We start from the raw sequence: 15,901 nt of genomic DNA on the forward strand, positions 1-15,901 counted from the left end.
CCGTCCATTTCGGTAACGCCAGTTTCAATGGGCTGGCGGGAAAGCTTTTAAAGTGCAATTTTTTTCGATGACAGTCGCGTCTTTTTCTGTCGAGGAAGCGTGAACATTGAGACAAATAGCCACACAGTCACTTTTACTGAGAACAATAATGTGATATAGTTGCCCAACCCTTTTAATATGCGCGTGCCGTTAAATTTTTATTTATTTCGCGAATCGCTGGAGATTGTGGAGAGAGGAATAGGTTGAAGGAAAACACTAAGTAAAGCGACAAATAACGCGTCATAAACTATACAAGTAAGGAAGAGCGGATTGCAATATTACAGCACCAAAAATAAACGCAAAACAAAGAGCAAAATAAAATAAGAACACAAGGGGCACCGTCGCGAAAGGCCGCGAGCGCTACTTGCCGTAAAAACGGGTAATCATATATAGATGCGATGTCCGCGGGAAGGCGATCCCAGTCGTCTCATGCACTCGGTAAGAACGAGTAATAAAATGTGCTTAATAATAAAAGCGGATATCTGTCGATGGCGGACACGTGAGGAACATAGGATAGCTGGGGGACAACGTATAAATAGCCAGTTGGACTGCTACTTAAACGCGCTGGGTTAGTGTAAAGTATAGCAGCGTCAGAGTATCTATGGCTTGTTGAACGAGTTCGTCATTCATGGCTGAAAGCAGCGCTTGAATGAACAGACGACGGATAGAGCGGATGTGTGTTTGTGCCTTCTTCCTCTCTCTGTTTTTTTTCCGGCGCTGCTTTCAATAACACTGTACCGTGTAAATGCGGTTGGTAGTTTTCTTTATAAAACAAGAAAATGCGCAAAATCTCACCACCTTGTCAAATTCTTGGCAAACCTTCGCAGAGCTTTCATTCCAGTTATGTGCGAAGTAGTACTACGTGGGCCGCTTAGCCTTTATGTTCGGACGTTTGCGTTCGGGGATTCGGCGCGGTTTAGTAGTCGTAAATATTCGTAGAACGCATCCTTTCGTGCATGATAGCCGACTCGGGGCGCGAAAACCCCGAATGCTACTCGGGGCGCGAAAACCATATATGCATGCAAGAAGCGGCATTTCGCTCATTTCTAATAATCCTCGCAAAAAGCCGTGTGTTGTAGAGACACGTGCGCCCGAGCCGCTTTTCCCCCGCCCATCTGGCGAAAGAAACCACGCAGAGCAGGGTGAGGCAGTGGTCGACCTCTGTATACTTGCAAGAGGTGCGTGCTTTCGCTGTACTCTCGGACCCATCTCTTTGTTCACTGCGTTGCGGTTCCGGGCAGGGCTGTTTAATTTAAAGGTCATTGAAATGCCTACATTTTGACTTAAGGTGGTATCGTTTTCTTCCCATGGCTTTTTCTTGGGGAGGGAGGGGGGGGGGGGGCAGAAAGGGGCTTTTACAAAGAAACGAGAGGTCACACAATGTAAGCAAAATAACTTAGAATAGATAATAATAATAATAATAATTGGTTTTGGGGGAAAGGAAATGGCGCAGTATCTGTCTCATATATTCGTTGGACACCTGAACCGCGCCGTAAGAGAAGGGATAAAGGAGGGAGTGAAACAAGAAAGGAAGAAGAGGTGCTGTAGTGGAGGGCTCCGGATTAATTTCGACCACCTGGGGATCTTTAACGTGCACTGACATCGCACAGCACACGGGCGCCTTAGCGTTTTTCCTCCATAAAAACGCAGCCGCCGCGGTCGGGTTCGAACCCGGGAGCTCCGGATCAGTAGTCGAGCGCCCTAACCACTGAGCCACCGCGGCGGGGGGTTTCGGATATGAGAATAATACACCAGAACCTTAAAGCGGTAACTAAGAAAGAAATATAGACGTACCAAAACGAAATAGCGATAAAAAAAATAAAACATCCCTGCGCGAAGGCTTTCTGAAAGCGCAGCATTTCCGGGGCCTCCGGAGTTGCGCTATGTTGTTCAGACGGTACAAGTGGGCACCTAGAAGAAGTGCATCCAATTTTTGCTCTGACTAAAAATTGACCTTGTGACACTTTCTGGCTATGTGGATGTTTGTCCGGCCGAAAAAAAGGGGTTTTGTTGTACAGAAAAATAAGTTTTGATATTTTGCGGGGGGCTCCGTGATAACCGATAGGAAGCGAATGGCAGTGTAGTCTAGACTCCGGGATCTGCGTTTAAACGTCTCCAAGCGCCGCAGTCTGCGTGGAGAAACGAGTGGCGACATTGCATTCAATTTTTTTACTTCTTTCTAGCTTATAGAAGCTCCATTTTCAGTTGAAGCACCCTATTTGTCATAAAAACGGCGCGGTCTATCGATGCAGGGCAGCTTCAGTATGTCGTCAGCTCCCTTTTGACTTGCACAGATGGGTTATTGCGAACATATATGTGCACATGTGTGCGCTTATTTTCTCAAATGCTGGTTTCTACTCGCACTGACCGCGTTGGTCGTATGCTGTCTCCCATGACATTAGTCACCGCAGCTGTGGCCTCGTGGCTTAAGCGTCTGCCTCGTTTGCGGGAGCTTTGGGGCCTAATCCCCAGTGCCGCCGGGTGCTCTGCGGTCTCCCAATGGGAGCATGTTTGCTCCCATTCGGAACCCGCTAAATGGGGATCGGTCCCATTAGAAAACCGCTGAGTACCCGGCGGCACTGGGGATCGGATTCTACACCTCCGCCCATCCAGAAGGAAAGCTGTTTCGCCCTTTCACATTTGAGCAGCGCAAATGACACGGGATGGGTGCAACGAGACGGCACACGCGCTGATTTTAACTGCGCGCTCATTGGTTCATCGTCGAACCCGTGTGCAATGAAAACAATAAAGCTACCCATACAAAAGGAAAAATACCTACTCCGAGCGTAGGTTCGGCGTTATCTTTTGTTAGCGCGCGATAACACAACACAAATACCGGAATTGTTTGTTCTGAGACACGCTTCCTCTGTTTCACCAGTGTGTTTATCTATATGCGCACTGGTACTATGGATGTGTTTTAAACACCATGGGACCAGTCCGACAGCGGTACGCGCCGCTCTTCTTTATGTGCGGTATGTGTTTTTCTTTACGGTTCGGTCGAAATCTTCGAGCCTCATGTTAAGCCAATATTCTGGTTAGGTTTATGGGGTATAACGTTTTGAAGGGGCTCAGGCTATGAGGGACGCCGTAGTAGAGGGTTCTGGGTAGTTTCGACCACCGTCAGTTTTTTGACGTGCACTGACATGGCTTGGTACACGGGCCCCTAGCATTTCGCGTCCATCAAAAGGCGACCGCCGCGGCCGGGATCGAGCCCGCGTTTCTGGGGTCTGCAGTCGAGCACCATAACCTATGAGCGAAAGCGTTAAACTCCCCGTTGTCTAGAAATTCGGCGTTTTGAGCGAAAAATCAATAGCCTGATTCTGGCAGGTTGTCCCCAGAGAGCAACCTACGAGGCAGGCGGGCCACCTACTTCACGTGACCTTGCGGCGTCATCACAACCTGTCCACAATGGCTGGTGGCAGTTAATGGTTGGTCGCTCGAGCAGACCGACCAATCAAGGTCCACTGCTGGGAGCTCCTGCCATCGCAAGGCAGTGGCGCATCGCTATAGTCATTGCACCACGCCACCAGGAGGGGCATTAGGACTAGCAGGGATCTACGAATGTAAAGTGGGGAATGACGTTGTGCATGTAGTAGAATTAACCGGATACGCTATCGCGTCGTACCCTTAAGGCGGAGCTGAAGTGTCGTCCACATTCTTTTTTACCTGGAGTGCAATTCATGACGGCGGTATTGCGCACTTGCCGAATTCGCGTGCTGCGGCCCCTCGTCACGTTCTTCCCAGTTGCCTCAGCGCCCTCTCTGCTTTTCACGGCTATGTCCAATCGCTGCTGAAATGTCCGCGCTGAATCCGTGTCTCTGTGTGCAGGAGACGGAGTTCCTGGACATCTCCAGCATCCGGGACACTCGGACGGGCAAGTACGCTAGGACCCCCAAGGTGAGCCCTCTCCCGCCGTGTCGCCCCGTGAGACTCGCGTGCACATGTATATACTACTCGCACCACTTTCGGGAAATGTCGAAAGACCGCCTGTCTGAGATAGGAAACCAGCGCGGAGATCGAAAAGAGTGTGTTGTTTTCCTCGCTTTTGTGTTTTCTTCCACGTGCGTGGATATATATTGTTGTCCTCAGCAGTGGCCTGATTCTGTCGTAAAAATAAACGGAAATTAAAAATGGACACACGTCATACTGCTCGTGGGGATGTCGCCGGGTCTGCGGCGGTGCGGTCTGGCCGCGTTCTGCCGCGCTTAACCCGCACTCCCAAATATTTTGTCAAAGCCGGGGCTGCAGTCAAGTTCTTCCCCTCGTCTGCAGTGTTACGTGTGTTTACACCAGAGCGTCGCAGGCCGAGGCTGCCCGACCTGTCTTTGGTGGCTTGGCTGTATGGTCGCGGAGTGACAGCGACGCCTGTCGCTCGACTATCGATTTTTCTCGACGCGACTACGGGTCGCAGATTTGCCCCCTTGGTCAGCGGCAGTGCGGTGAATCAGGCAGCGGCACGTCACGTTTGTTTACATCCATTATTCCCTTAATGGCGCAGCCTCCGGCCGTCCATCGCCAGATTGAGTGCGGTGTTTACCTCGCGCGTTTCTTGTGAATGAATAATAAAACATGTAGGATATCGGCAGTGCTTCTTTTTTTTTCCTGTGCGGAATATTAACGCGAGAGCGTTAAAGGCCCCGTTAAGCAGAAAATCCGGCTTCGGCGTTGTGAACGAAAAACCACGAGCACGACTATGGCAGGTGCTGCCCAGAAAGCAACCTATAGGAGGCCTCTGGGCCACCTAAGTCACGTGGCCTTGCAGCTTCATCAGAACCTGGGCACCGCTATATAGTGAGCAAACTGCCCACCGTGACACGCGGCAGTTAAATTAGTGACTGTGGCCGCACAAGGCCCACCGCTGGGAGAACCTGCCATCGCTGGGCAGTGGCGCATCGCTTAAACGTTGCACCACTGCGCCAGAAGTGGTATGTGGACTCGCAGGAATCCATGAATGTACAATAGAGAATGACGTTCTGCATATATCGGGAGTTAACCTATTACGATATTGCGTCATACTGTTAAGGTGGAGCGTAAGTGTCCCCTCCAGTTTTTGGTGTGTTGTATGTGTGTTTTTCGGTTTGAACGATATCGCGCTGGCGGCGCGCTTATTTCCAGAACCTACCCTTTCTCTGCTGCGGTGACGACACGGGTGGAAATGCGGCACGCGCCTCTACTGCGCTCCTTCTGAGTTCATTGCGGCTGTATGTACAGCGCGAAACGGACAAAAGTAGAAGACGACACTGACTCAGAAGTAATTTATTATTGACAAAAACGCATATTTTGTATATCAGACTCATGTGACATTAGACTGCCTAGAGAACTTGCACACTGCACTTTCAAGGGGTGTATTTTTGACAGCTCTTCTGCCACGCAGTGAACCCCTATCCAAAACGAACCCTCCCACTTTGTTTTGGCCCCAAGTCATAATCATGAAATATCAAGAAACGAAACCTATTTATAAACTAGGAATAAAAAACGCTGGCTTACACAATGTAGCTGTTTCTTTCGGATGAAATATGCTTCCATTATTTCTCTAGTAGTTTTATACGAGTGGCGGAACAAAATGTTGGCAATCAGACGGCGGCACTTTTTCTTTTTCTGGTCTTCCTTCCCGCAATCGCGGCAGTGATCTTTCAAATGGGAATAGCTTGAAGACGAGAGTGAATTCAGCAGACGAATGCTAATGCATGGGCCGGTTTGACTTGTATATACTTTCTTGCATGACAGTGGAGCTTATAGACTGTACTGTGCAGGCACAATCCACCAGGCTTGACCTGTGTGAAAATTAGCGTTTAAACTGGCCAATTTTTTCAACGTCTCATGACGATTCGGCATGGCAGAGCCCGCTCAATTTACAAGGCTCAGAGAAAACCAGCCACATTTTTCAAATAGTGTGCCATTCTGTGTAGGTTAGGAACAACAGCTACTTTCTTACCTACCTAAGCTCTTTTTGGATTTACAAACACCTTCGTTACTAATCGCAAAAGCTTTTCTCAAGTAGCTGAGACACCACAATATAGAAATCCTGGGAGTTTGAGTCTGCGAACCTTTAACAGCACACTCAGAAATACAATGGTGACACGAGGTTCGTAGACTTGAACGAATGCAAGACACTGCGATTCCTTTGTTTCTACAATTGGAGATTGCCCAGATCAATAGTTTAATTCTGGTTTCTAGGATCTTTGCGGCTGCATTCAGCATAAGTGGTTATTTTTGAAGTACTGCTTAAGTTTTAGAAACTGGAGAGCATCATCCAAGACGCCTGAAACGTGAAGCACAAACTCTTTGCCCATTCGCGAAAAACCTTCGAGTTATTTTCTTTGTGAAGTTGGTAAAAACTGTGGGAGGGCTCGGTTTTTGACAGGATTTCTCTGCCTGGCAGATGAGCTGTTCAAGACATACCCCTCGAAAGTGCTTTGCGCAAGTGCTCTAGGCTCTTTAGTGTCGCATGACTCATGCATATAAAATGTGGGCTCTAAAAAAATTAGTTGCCAGTCAGCGGTGGTCTTGCACTTTCGTCTATTTCGCGCTGTACGACCCACAATTAAACATACCCAACTTGCCCTGCTGTCCATGCTTTTGGCCGGACAGCGTTGTCTTCAGGGATATATCAGTGACGTTACTGCGGCGCCGTCAGACAGCGGACGGCCGTCTGGCAACCACGATTCGACTAAAGAAAACGTGCGTTTACTGCTTGAAGTCGCTCAGGGCCGTTTAGACCAGCGTCGCTTGTGCCGGAGACTGCGCAACAAGCCGCCGAGTTGTTAAAGGGACTATGCAAAAAATTCAAAGTCGCTTGTAAATGTTTCCTATGTTTAGAAATGATGGTAATGAGCATTCACACCAAGTATAGTCTTCGGAACGGAACCGGAAATTTATTATAAATTAAAAAAAACGTGTTTTTTTTTAAATTCGCGGGCCGATTGGTGTGCTCGTAGTGACCGATTTTGGAACTAAAATCGTGGAAGAAAGACGTCACAATACCAATGACGTCGCCAGGTCACCACGCGCTGTCATTCGCTGGAACCACGGTAGCCACGACGTCACGGGCACACTTCCGGTAGCCGTGAAAATCGTCTGCTCGTGCCGCCGCACGACCCTCTCGAGCAAGCGTGGGCCAGGGCATTGCCTTCGCGCATATGGTTTCAATTTTCCTCTGCCGCCTCCTTCTGTCGTGAGTTCCGGAGCCACTCGCACGGCTCTTCGTGGGCACGCATAGGGCTCGATGCCCATCGCAGCTGTAAGAGCGAGCAGTCGCGCCTCGAGGTCCTGGTTTATTACTGCTAACTACAACAGACGACAAGCAAGAGACCTGACGCGCGCCGCAATCCAGGAAAGAAGAGAGACCGGAGATATGCCGCCACGCCGCCGACGCTGCTGCTGGGGTGCTAGGAGCGACAACCGGAAGTTACAAAGCGAACGTCATCTGATGACGTACTCAAAGGCGGGGCCCAGTCCCATACCTGTTTTCTTTATTTTTGTCTGGTGCCCCGCGTGTACGAGTTAAGGGGGGAGAGGAGGAGCGTAATTTTTAATCGTCTATATCTTCGTTGTTATTGATGCTAGCTTAAAAATTCTTGCGTTGGGGTGACGAGTGATGAAATGCCTATCTCTCGTCTGCTTTACGTAATCTCAATTAATTTATTGCATAGTCCCTTTAAGCATTGTGGGGACCTCGCCCCGTTTCGTCCCCTTTGGTTTGCTTCCCCGCTTTGCATCCTCCCTAGTTACCTTAACCAACAAGGGAGGGCGCCGACGTCGCAGCGACACGAGCGCCACGAACGGCGAAATTGCTGCCGACGCGCGCGGGGGACAGCTTTCTCCGGCCCGGGAACTCCTCGCGCGCGGACGTTTCGGCGGTCCGCTCTCCGCCAGCGGGGCGAGGCCCTGTGGTGGGAGAATTCTCCCGCCAGCTCGTTCCGTCCGGCCTCGGAGTTTCTCCCCAGTCCTAGCGTGAGAAGCCTGTTATACTCAGTGGCACAGGCAGGGGCCTATTGGTTTACATTCTTTGTCTGGCTGCCCCACCATACTTTTTGTCCTAGCGTGGGCGAACGTCCGCTCGTAACCTCGCCAGTGAGTCGGACGACCTCGATTCCTTAGCGTATCTTGTTGCTAGCTGGCGTTATTGTTGTCGCAGCAACAAATGCCGTGTTTGTGCCAGACAGAGTGTCGTTCCTTTGTTCCCCCTCAGAGCAAGGCCCGCCGTGGTCGACGTGCGCTCGGCAGCGCTCGCGATCACGGGGTGGGGTCCGGGCGGCATTGAACTGTGTGAGCCGTGGATTACCGTGGAGAACGCATTATCCCCCCTATTACAACCCACAGCATGCATGCAATATCGTGTCAGTGCAGTCGGAAGCGTAGAAACTCTAGGTTAGAGTTGAGCAAATCATATCTTAATTTTCACAGCACACTTTCGGGTCTAAAAGCCGATTCCATCCTATTTAAAAACGTATGCCCTACTTAACGGTAAGTAGCGCTTACGCTTCCATATATTAGCGCTTACGTTTCCATATATGATCAACCAACTTGCCCCATGTTTGTATTGTTCGATTTCCTTTCTTCTTTCACTCCCCTCTTTATCCCTTCCCTTATGGCGCGGTTCAGGCGTCCGCCGATATACGAGACAGATACTGCGCCATTTCCTTTCGCCGAGAACCAATAGGAAACGAACAAAAAAGTAACTGGCGGACATATCAGCTCTGACACGGTATTCCAAAATCTGGGAACAATGATCAGTGCGAGAAGAGGCATAATGGGGCCTGCCTAAGTATGTTTGCCTTCGAATGCCGGTTTGGTCGTTGTTTGTTGCAAGATTTTACGTCGTAATTTCCTTCGTCGAGAGGAAAGAATTTCCCATCCTAATTTATTTTCCACATCATATCGGTGCAGCTATTAGTTCTCGGGTACCCACGCAGGACAAACCTCGGTGCTCTGTTTTTAATTTTTTTTCGATTTTATTGCTCACTGTTATTTTCCAGGGGTCCCATGCAGCACGCTTATCCGAGCAGTGGTCGAACGTATGTTAAATAGGCTGTTGATTTCAAACAAGACGTCGCGTGTCTCATATTTCCCTTTGTGATGTTTAAGGTCCTGGCGGCCTTTGCAACCATGACATCAGCATACGTATTTCATGAAGAGTCGGCTGCGAATGTCGCACCCAACTATTTATGCTCTACTTTTTATGTGGCAATATTACGGTTGGTTATATACTCTGAGGTTAACTTTTTTTTTCACGTGTAATGGCAGCATGAACACTTTTTGTATTGCTTAGCTTCATTCTACAATTCGAACGCCACTCAAAAACGCATGTTAAATATGTGATAAGGGAGCAAATTACTCATTGGCATCCACCCAAGTGCTGCCATACGGTTACAAATGAAAGCTATAAAGCTTCCACAGAAACTTCATAGTTAAAAAAAATTTGTCCTGGTCCGCGGCTTGAACCAAGGATCACCGCTTCCCCGAAACAGTCGCTCTACCAACTGAGCTAACCGGGACGGCAAGCTTATGGTAATACGGGAGCAAACTGCTCAATAACTCGAAGTGGGGACAGTGTTGGTCCAGGATCAGGAAGAATTTTCTTTAACTACAAAGCTTATGTGGACGCTGTAAAGTTTTCCTCTGTACCCGTATGGCTGCGCTCGGGTGGGTGCCAGTGAGTAATTCGCTCCCCTATTAAAAATTTACTCCACCCTGGGGGGGGGACCAACATGATAAATAACTTTTTAACTGGGTAACATCACCTTAATTTGTATAACTTGTTATCTGTCGACCGCGCCAGTCCTTCTGTCTTGCACTAGAATGCAATATGTTGCGTATATTTCCACTGCGACCTTCTTTCATGCATGTAGACATAGTTTTAAGCACGCAATCGTAGTGACCAAAATCTTGTGAAATTTGAGCCCCGACGTAGCGGCTTTGCCAAAAGTGCCCAGTCAACGCTGTTGGTTTCATAGCCGTATGTAACGGGACACTTGTGGCAACCTTTAAGCTCTGAATCTGTGCAAAGGAAAAGGAGAACCTTTGTCCTCACCTTTCGAGACCTTTTGGTCTTTAGCGGTGCCGTAATGGCTCCATTGTATACGGCTGCGAAGGAAACCACGTTGACAAGGCAATACCGGGGCCTAGTTGGTGTTTTATACTGAGGAAATCGCTCTAAGTAGTACAGAAAGACGTATGAACTGCCCGACGCATCAAGAATGATATTCCTCGAAATCACGGAAAGCGGCCTGCACGCCTGCTGGCAATACAGAACCAAAAGAGACGCCCGTGTACTGTGCGATGGCAGTGCACGTTAAAGAACCCCAGGTGGTCGAAATTTCCGGATCCCTTCTCTACGGCGTCCCTCATAGCCTGAGTCGTTTTGGGACGTTAAACCCCCATAAAACCAGAACCAAAGGAGAGAGCCATCCTATGATGCGACGCTGGCCATTGCTGTGGAGACGAAGTAGACAATCTAGGTTTCAATTCTAGCGCAAATAAGTCAGGTGTGGTGATTTTCAACGATACAACCGATCAGGAGCTTACAATACAAGGCCATGAAATACCCCGAGTGGCCGAATACAAATATCTCGGGGTATGGGTAAACGAAGGGCAGATGTACACGGAAAAGCACGAGCAGTCTCTCATAGCAAAGGGGCGAAGAGATGCCGCGATAATGAAAGATAGGGCATTGTGGGGGCACAACAGCTGGGTATAAATCATACTGCGAGGTATTTGGAAAGGAATAATGGTGCCGGGGCTTACTTTCGGGAATGCGGTTCTATGCTTAGGGGCTCAAGTTCAGTCGCGATTAGGAGTAAATCAGAGAACTGTTGGAAGATTAGCACTAGGGGCCCACGGGAAAACCACAAACGAGGCAGTACAGGGGGATATCGGCTGGGCACCGTTCGAAGCACGGGAAGCTCAGAGTAAAGTACTATACGAAGAACGCCTCAGGAAATTGGATGATAACAGGTGGGCAGCTAAGGTATTTAAATACCTGTACAGAAAGAGCGTTGACACACAGTGGCGGAAACGAACTAGAAAGCTGGCCAGTATGTTTGCCAGAGACGAGGAAGAAGAAAGAGCATTAAACGACAGGTTAAAAACGTCGAAGGTAAAAATTGGATTGATTCAATGGAAAAAAAAGCATAGTGTAGAAATATATTGATGCTGGAAAAGGCAGATCAGGAAGGGAACGTTTTATGATAACTCAAGAGGCAGTGCCCTACTCTTTGAAGCTAGGTCAGGGTGTCTTAGAACGCGCAGCTACAAAAATAAATTTAACGAAGAAGATGACACATGTGCTGTGTGTGGTAAATCTTTAGAAACTATATGACACCTCATACTAAGATGTGATGGTATCCATTCCGATGTAGATGCAGGCACAGTCACTCTTCCTGAGGTTTAGAGATAACAATAGCCGTGTAAATAAATCTACGGTGGAAATTAGCAAAGAGCGATTGGAAGATTGGTGGCTCAAAAGCAGAGAGGTGACATAAGGTTAAAAATGTAGGAAGACGTATTTAAAGAAAACGGCGAATTCGAATAACTTACAACACAGTTAAACAAAAGTAAAAGAAAAAAGCTGGGCATGGTTTCAAAGGGGACGCTTCTTTCATCCATCCATATGTGCCAAGGCCTGCACGGCTGCTCCGCGAGCCGTCTGCTGCGTTGCCGCGGCACAGCGGTGCATTGTATAAGTACTGCATGGTGCATTGTTGAGGTATTTGCTGGCTGCTGATGGCACATTTCCCTAAGGTCTTACATTTCAACAATAAAGCGTTGTTTCGTGCAGTGCGCACCCGTAGGAAGCCGATAACACCCACGACGAAAATATTGTTCGGTGCGCGTTTTACCGGCTGTTAGCCATGAGCTAAAAACAAAGTCAGGTCGCATTCAGCGTGTGCTAGCCGCATCTCGTAATTCCGATCCTACGCACACAAGCTGGTAAATTCGTTGCGTGGAGGCAGTTGTTCGAAGCCTGCGGCGTTTTGAAACTCACGTTCAGGACATTTTCATTGTTTTAGGAAGTTCGCGCAGTGAGCGAAAACAACGGGTCATGGTGTTCACATTTATTTATTCAAGTTCCAAACATGACGCACCATGCAAAGCAGAGCCTTGGTATGCTGCATACACCACACTCATTTGCACCTCCTCAGCTTAAGGTGCTTCAGTCGTTCTCGCTGGGAGCTCCTGTCATCATTTAAAGATCTCGTGTAGAATCGGAACCCGAGGAGCACATAAAACTTAACAATTCGAAGGGAGACATCACTACCATGGGCAGGACTGCCAACCATTGGAAGGGGAATACCATGCAGAAAGGAAGCAAAATCCGACATACTTGCTGTGCTAATCTTTCTAGTGCTAAAAAATATAGTTAATGGGTCTTCCAGTGTGCCGATTAACTTTGAAAGTTGACCAGACGGATACAACAGGCCACCACAATCAAATTGCCGGATGAACTCATTTTGCGAGATCTGGTTTGCAGCGACCTTGGTAACTGTCAAGCATTCAGCACAAAGGCTGCATCTTACGGGCCACATACCCAGCAACGTAGCGCACAAAGCGGCTAGAACTCTTTTCAGCAATATGGTCGAAATGGTTTTCAGGAGGAAAAGAATTCAAAGCAGGTTCTGCCTCATCCAGCCTTCCTTCGTTAACCAGCTTGTCCAGTGCATCAACAGGGTTTGCGCGACTTTGAGTGGGCGCCATTCCATGATGTCCAAGCAATGAATTCATTACGTCGGGGTTGCAGTTTCCAGTTTTGGGAGGCTGTGCTAAGTTATAAAAGCGAGTGCATTCACTGCCACAAGAATTTATGCTGCGGTTGGATGGTCATTATTTCCATTAAATTGCCTCACAATTCCGAATAAATTTTCTAGCTTGTCTTGGCTGAGTTTCGATGGTAGCAGGTGTTTAAAACGGCACCGTGAACAATGGTAGTGCACAAGATCAAGTGTCAACTGCAGTGTCACACGAAGTCCCCCTGCTGTACTGTCGCTGAGAAACCTTTTTCCTGCTGTGTGCATGTAATTTCCATTTTGTCAAGAAATAGAGGAATTCCTTCAAAAACACGGCATTAGCAGAATTTGGTCTTAACGCAGACTCCGTCATTGGGCACGCATTACTCGCTTAATCTAACTCTTCAGCACACGCAGACTCGAGCGCAGAGTCCCACACTCGTTGGCACTCCTCTTGCTAGCAGCGCCGCCTGGCGCGCCTGTCATCGCTGCGACGGGCTCGCCTCCTCCATTGCTTCCCAGCCGGGCGACACACTGCCCAAGATTCTAGAGCACCGTAACTGGAACATACTCTCGCGCTGTGCAACGTTGTCGTCGTTATCGTTCATGCAACTTCGCTTTTGCACGTTTATGAAATTCAGACAAAAATTCTGTCATTTTTTAAGCATTTATGCGCCATTGGGATTTACGTGTGCTTCGTCCTGAAAGTTTTTATGGCTCCAGCGCGCATAGTCCCATGAGCTTCAGCGCTGAACGGAAAGCACGCACCGTTCCTCTTTCGGGTTTGGACGCAGCATCACTTTTGCCCTGATCCTATCAAAGCCGTTTCTAGAAAGTACCTGCCTTGCCGATGAAGCTCTGTGCACCGTTAGTCCTTCAGCTTCTGTGACTGTTTGTTTGTAGTGCTGTGACTAGTAAGAAGTAATCGATACCTGTGCCGCAACATTTCTTCTTGCTGCGTGACTTCTACCGAAGTGTTTCGATGTATGGCTCATATGACAGCACCTCATCTAGTGTGCCCATGACGGAGCGAGCGTCGGCAGTATGGACCTTGTCCGCAGCTTCTTCGCTGAAACCGCGCTAGAAGTGGCATAACTTAGCCGCTTCGCTCGCCAAATAGCTCGATCGGAAGTGATGTACCCGCAAAGCCTTCTGCTATTGGCTAGTCTTGCGAGCTGCTTCCGGGCGTTGAGCAAAATTTTCTGCTAACCCTGAAACTGAGGGACAGTGGTTTGGCGGCTGCCAGATCATCGCGCGGCGTATTGCCGCGAATTATCGCCTCACGTGGTTAGATCTACAGCAGTGACACTCAATGAAAGCGGCAGCTTCGTACCAAATTTTTGTCGTGGGTTCAGCTGGGTTAAAAAGAACGTCTAAAGTCTAACGTTCGCGACGAAATTTCGAGTTCTGTTCGCCAAGAGCAGTTCGCCTCGTGTTTAAAATGTCCGATGCCACAAAGCTTCACAAATCGTCACTATGTAATAATTACACAATAGCCGTGTGTCATGACAGATGGGCGTACAGCGGCGTACACCGTCTGAAGGATCCCTTCGAATGCTTCCTAATGGCGCTAGCTTCAGGGGGTACACGCGATTAATTCTGGGAGTTGTGGCACTGTTACGTGCTTGCCTTCGGCTCGCGATGTGAGCAGCCGAACAACGAAGACAAAAGCGCGCTGCCGCACGATGTCGGAGGAGCATTGCCGCTTGCTGAGCGCGAGTGGCCACCCGTATAGCGGGGCGCCAGCTGCGAGCTGTACAAGCTTCGACAACAAAGGAAAGGTTTCTATTACAGCGAACAAAATAGCCGTCAGGCCATTCCTAGCGTGTGTTCGACATATATAAATGTTTTGAGCTTAAGCGAGTGGCGTCGCCCCCGCTTCTAAAAAAGCCGATCCATGTGCACTACTGATGTCAGCAGCGGAGCACCGAAGTGTATTTCGTCGATTTGCACGATGCGATACACGGCAGCAAGCAGATGCTGTGCATTAATTATGCCGTACCCGATCGGCTACCTTCCTGGCATGAGAGGCTGGACCCGTCGCGTCTTATAAGCGCGAGGCTGTGTAAGCAAGGATGTTCTGGGCAAGAGGAGGCTGTAATTGTAGCCAATCAGTTCTTTAACTGTAATTCATTATTCGATGTTCCATCACATAGTTTGCCGCAACTGTGACATGGTAAGCCTTCCCTGTTTGCTTTTCCAAAATCAAGCATCGCGCCCTATAGACAACCCGAACACTCTGACACGCTGCTAATGAAGCCCGGGTTCTAGATATAGCCTGAGTGCCACGACAGCCCACAACGCGATCTGTGCTCGCGACCGGCTGTGTTCCGAGCTTGTGTACAATGCAGCAACGAATGGTGCAATACTAGGGCTGGAGGTGACGTCTCCGTCGGCTTCGGGCTCGATTGCGTGTCTCATTCGGCACTCGGTTCATTTCCCAATGGAGTCGCCAATGCACCACACCTACGCATATGCATCCTGCAGTGGGATCGACCGACGCCACGCGGATAATGACGACGCTGCCCATCTGTATTTACTTGCTCTGCGGCTTGGTTCATGGCCGGCCGCATATGAGAACAGCAGCTTCATTTGGCGGAAGAATGGCGACAACACGAGACTGGTGTCGCAGCGCCCCGTTTTGGTCTTCTAAACTTTGACATGAGTATAAGTAGAAGAAAACGGAGAAGGTGACAGTACAGATTCCCCAGCTGTTCTTTCAGAAGAAGCGAGTCTTCTGATACGCGGCACAAATGAGCAGCAGAGCGGATGGAGTGCAAGTTGCGTATCGTAATTTCCGTACTATAGTTCGCAAGACGAAAATTTGACTTAAAGTAAAAAGTTCTTACTTAGTCCGCACCCGATGTATAGACCGCACGAACGAGTTTCCAGTGCAAAGTTTTTTAGATGGTCAGCAAGCAGTGTAAAGTCTGTAAGCAAAAATCTTGTTCTCTTGCAGCGTACCTCTGGGCCTTTCGTTAACTGTATAGAGGTCGGTGTTAAAACTAGCCAAAGTCACTTTCCTTGGGGCTATCCATGGGGATAGCCGATTTGAGAGGATGCGTCATCTGGCGGTCTGCGAGACAACCAATATCCCTGCTCGGAGCTGGGGTAGGTCTCGCTGTACCCCAGATGGC

General features: G+C 48.8%; 1 protein-coding gene across 2 annotated transcripts in view; it reads left to right on the forward strand.

The window, feature by feature from the left end:
* Plc21C (Phospholipase C at 21C) overlaps positions 1–15,901 on the forward strand; it is a 252,871-nt gene that overhangs the window by 127,910 nt on the left and 109,060 nt on the right. For both annotated transcript variants that reach the window (XM_077664734.1, XM_077664735.1), the window contains exon 3: positions 3,868–3,936. In XM_077664734.1, coding sequence (XP_077520860.1) covers positions 3,868–3,936 — 69 coding nt within the window. The remainder of the gene's footprint in view (positions 1–3,867; positions 3,937–15,901) is intronic.

The sequence above is a fragment of the Amblyomma americanum genome, chromosome 5 (assembly GCF_052857255.1).
Source record: "Amblyomma americanum isolate KBUSLIRL-KWMA chromosome 5, ASM5285725v1, whole genome shotgun sequence".
Taxonomy (NCBI): Eukaryota; Metazoa; Arthropoda; class Arachnida; order Ixodida; family Ixodidae; genus Amblyomma; species Amblyomma americanum.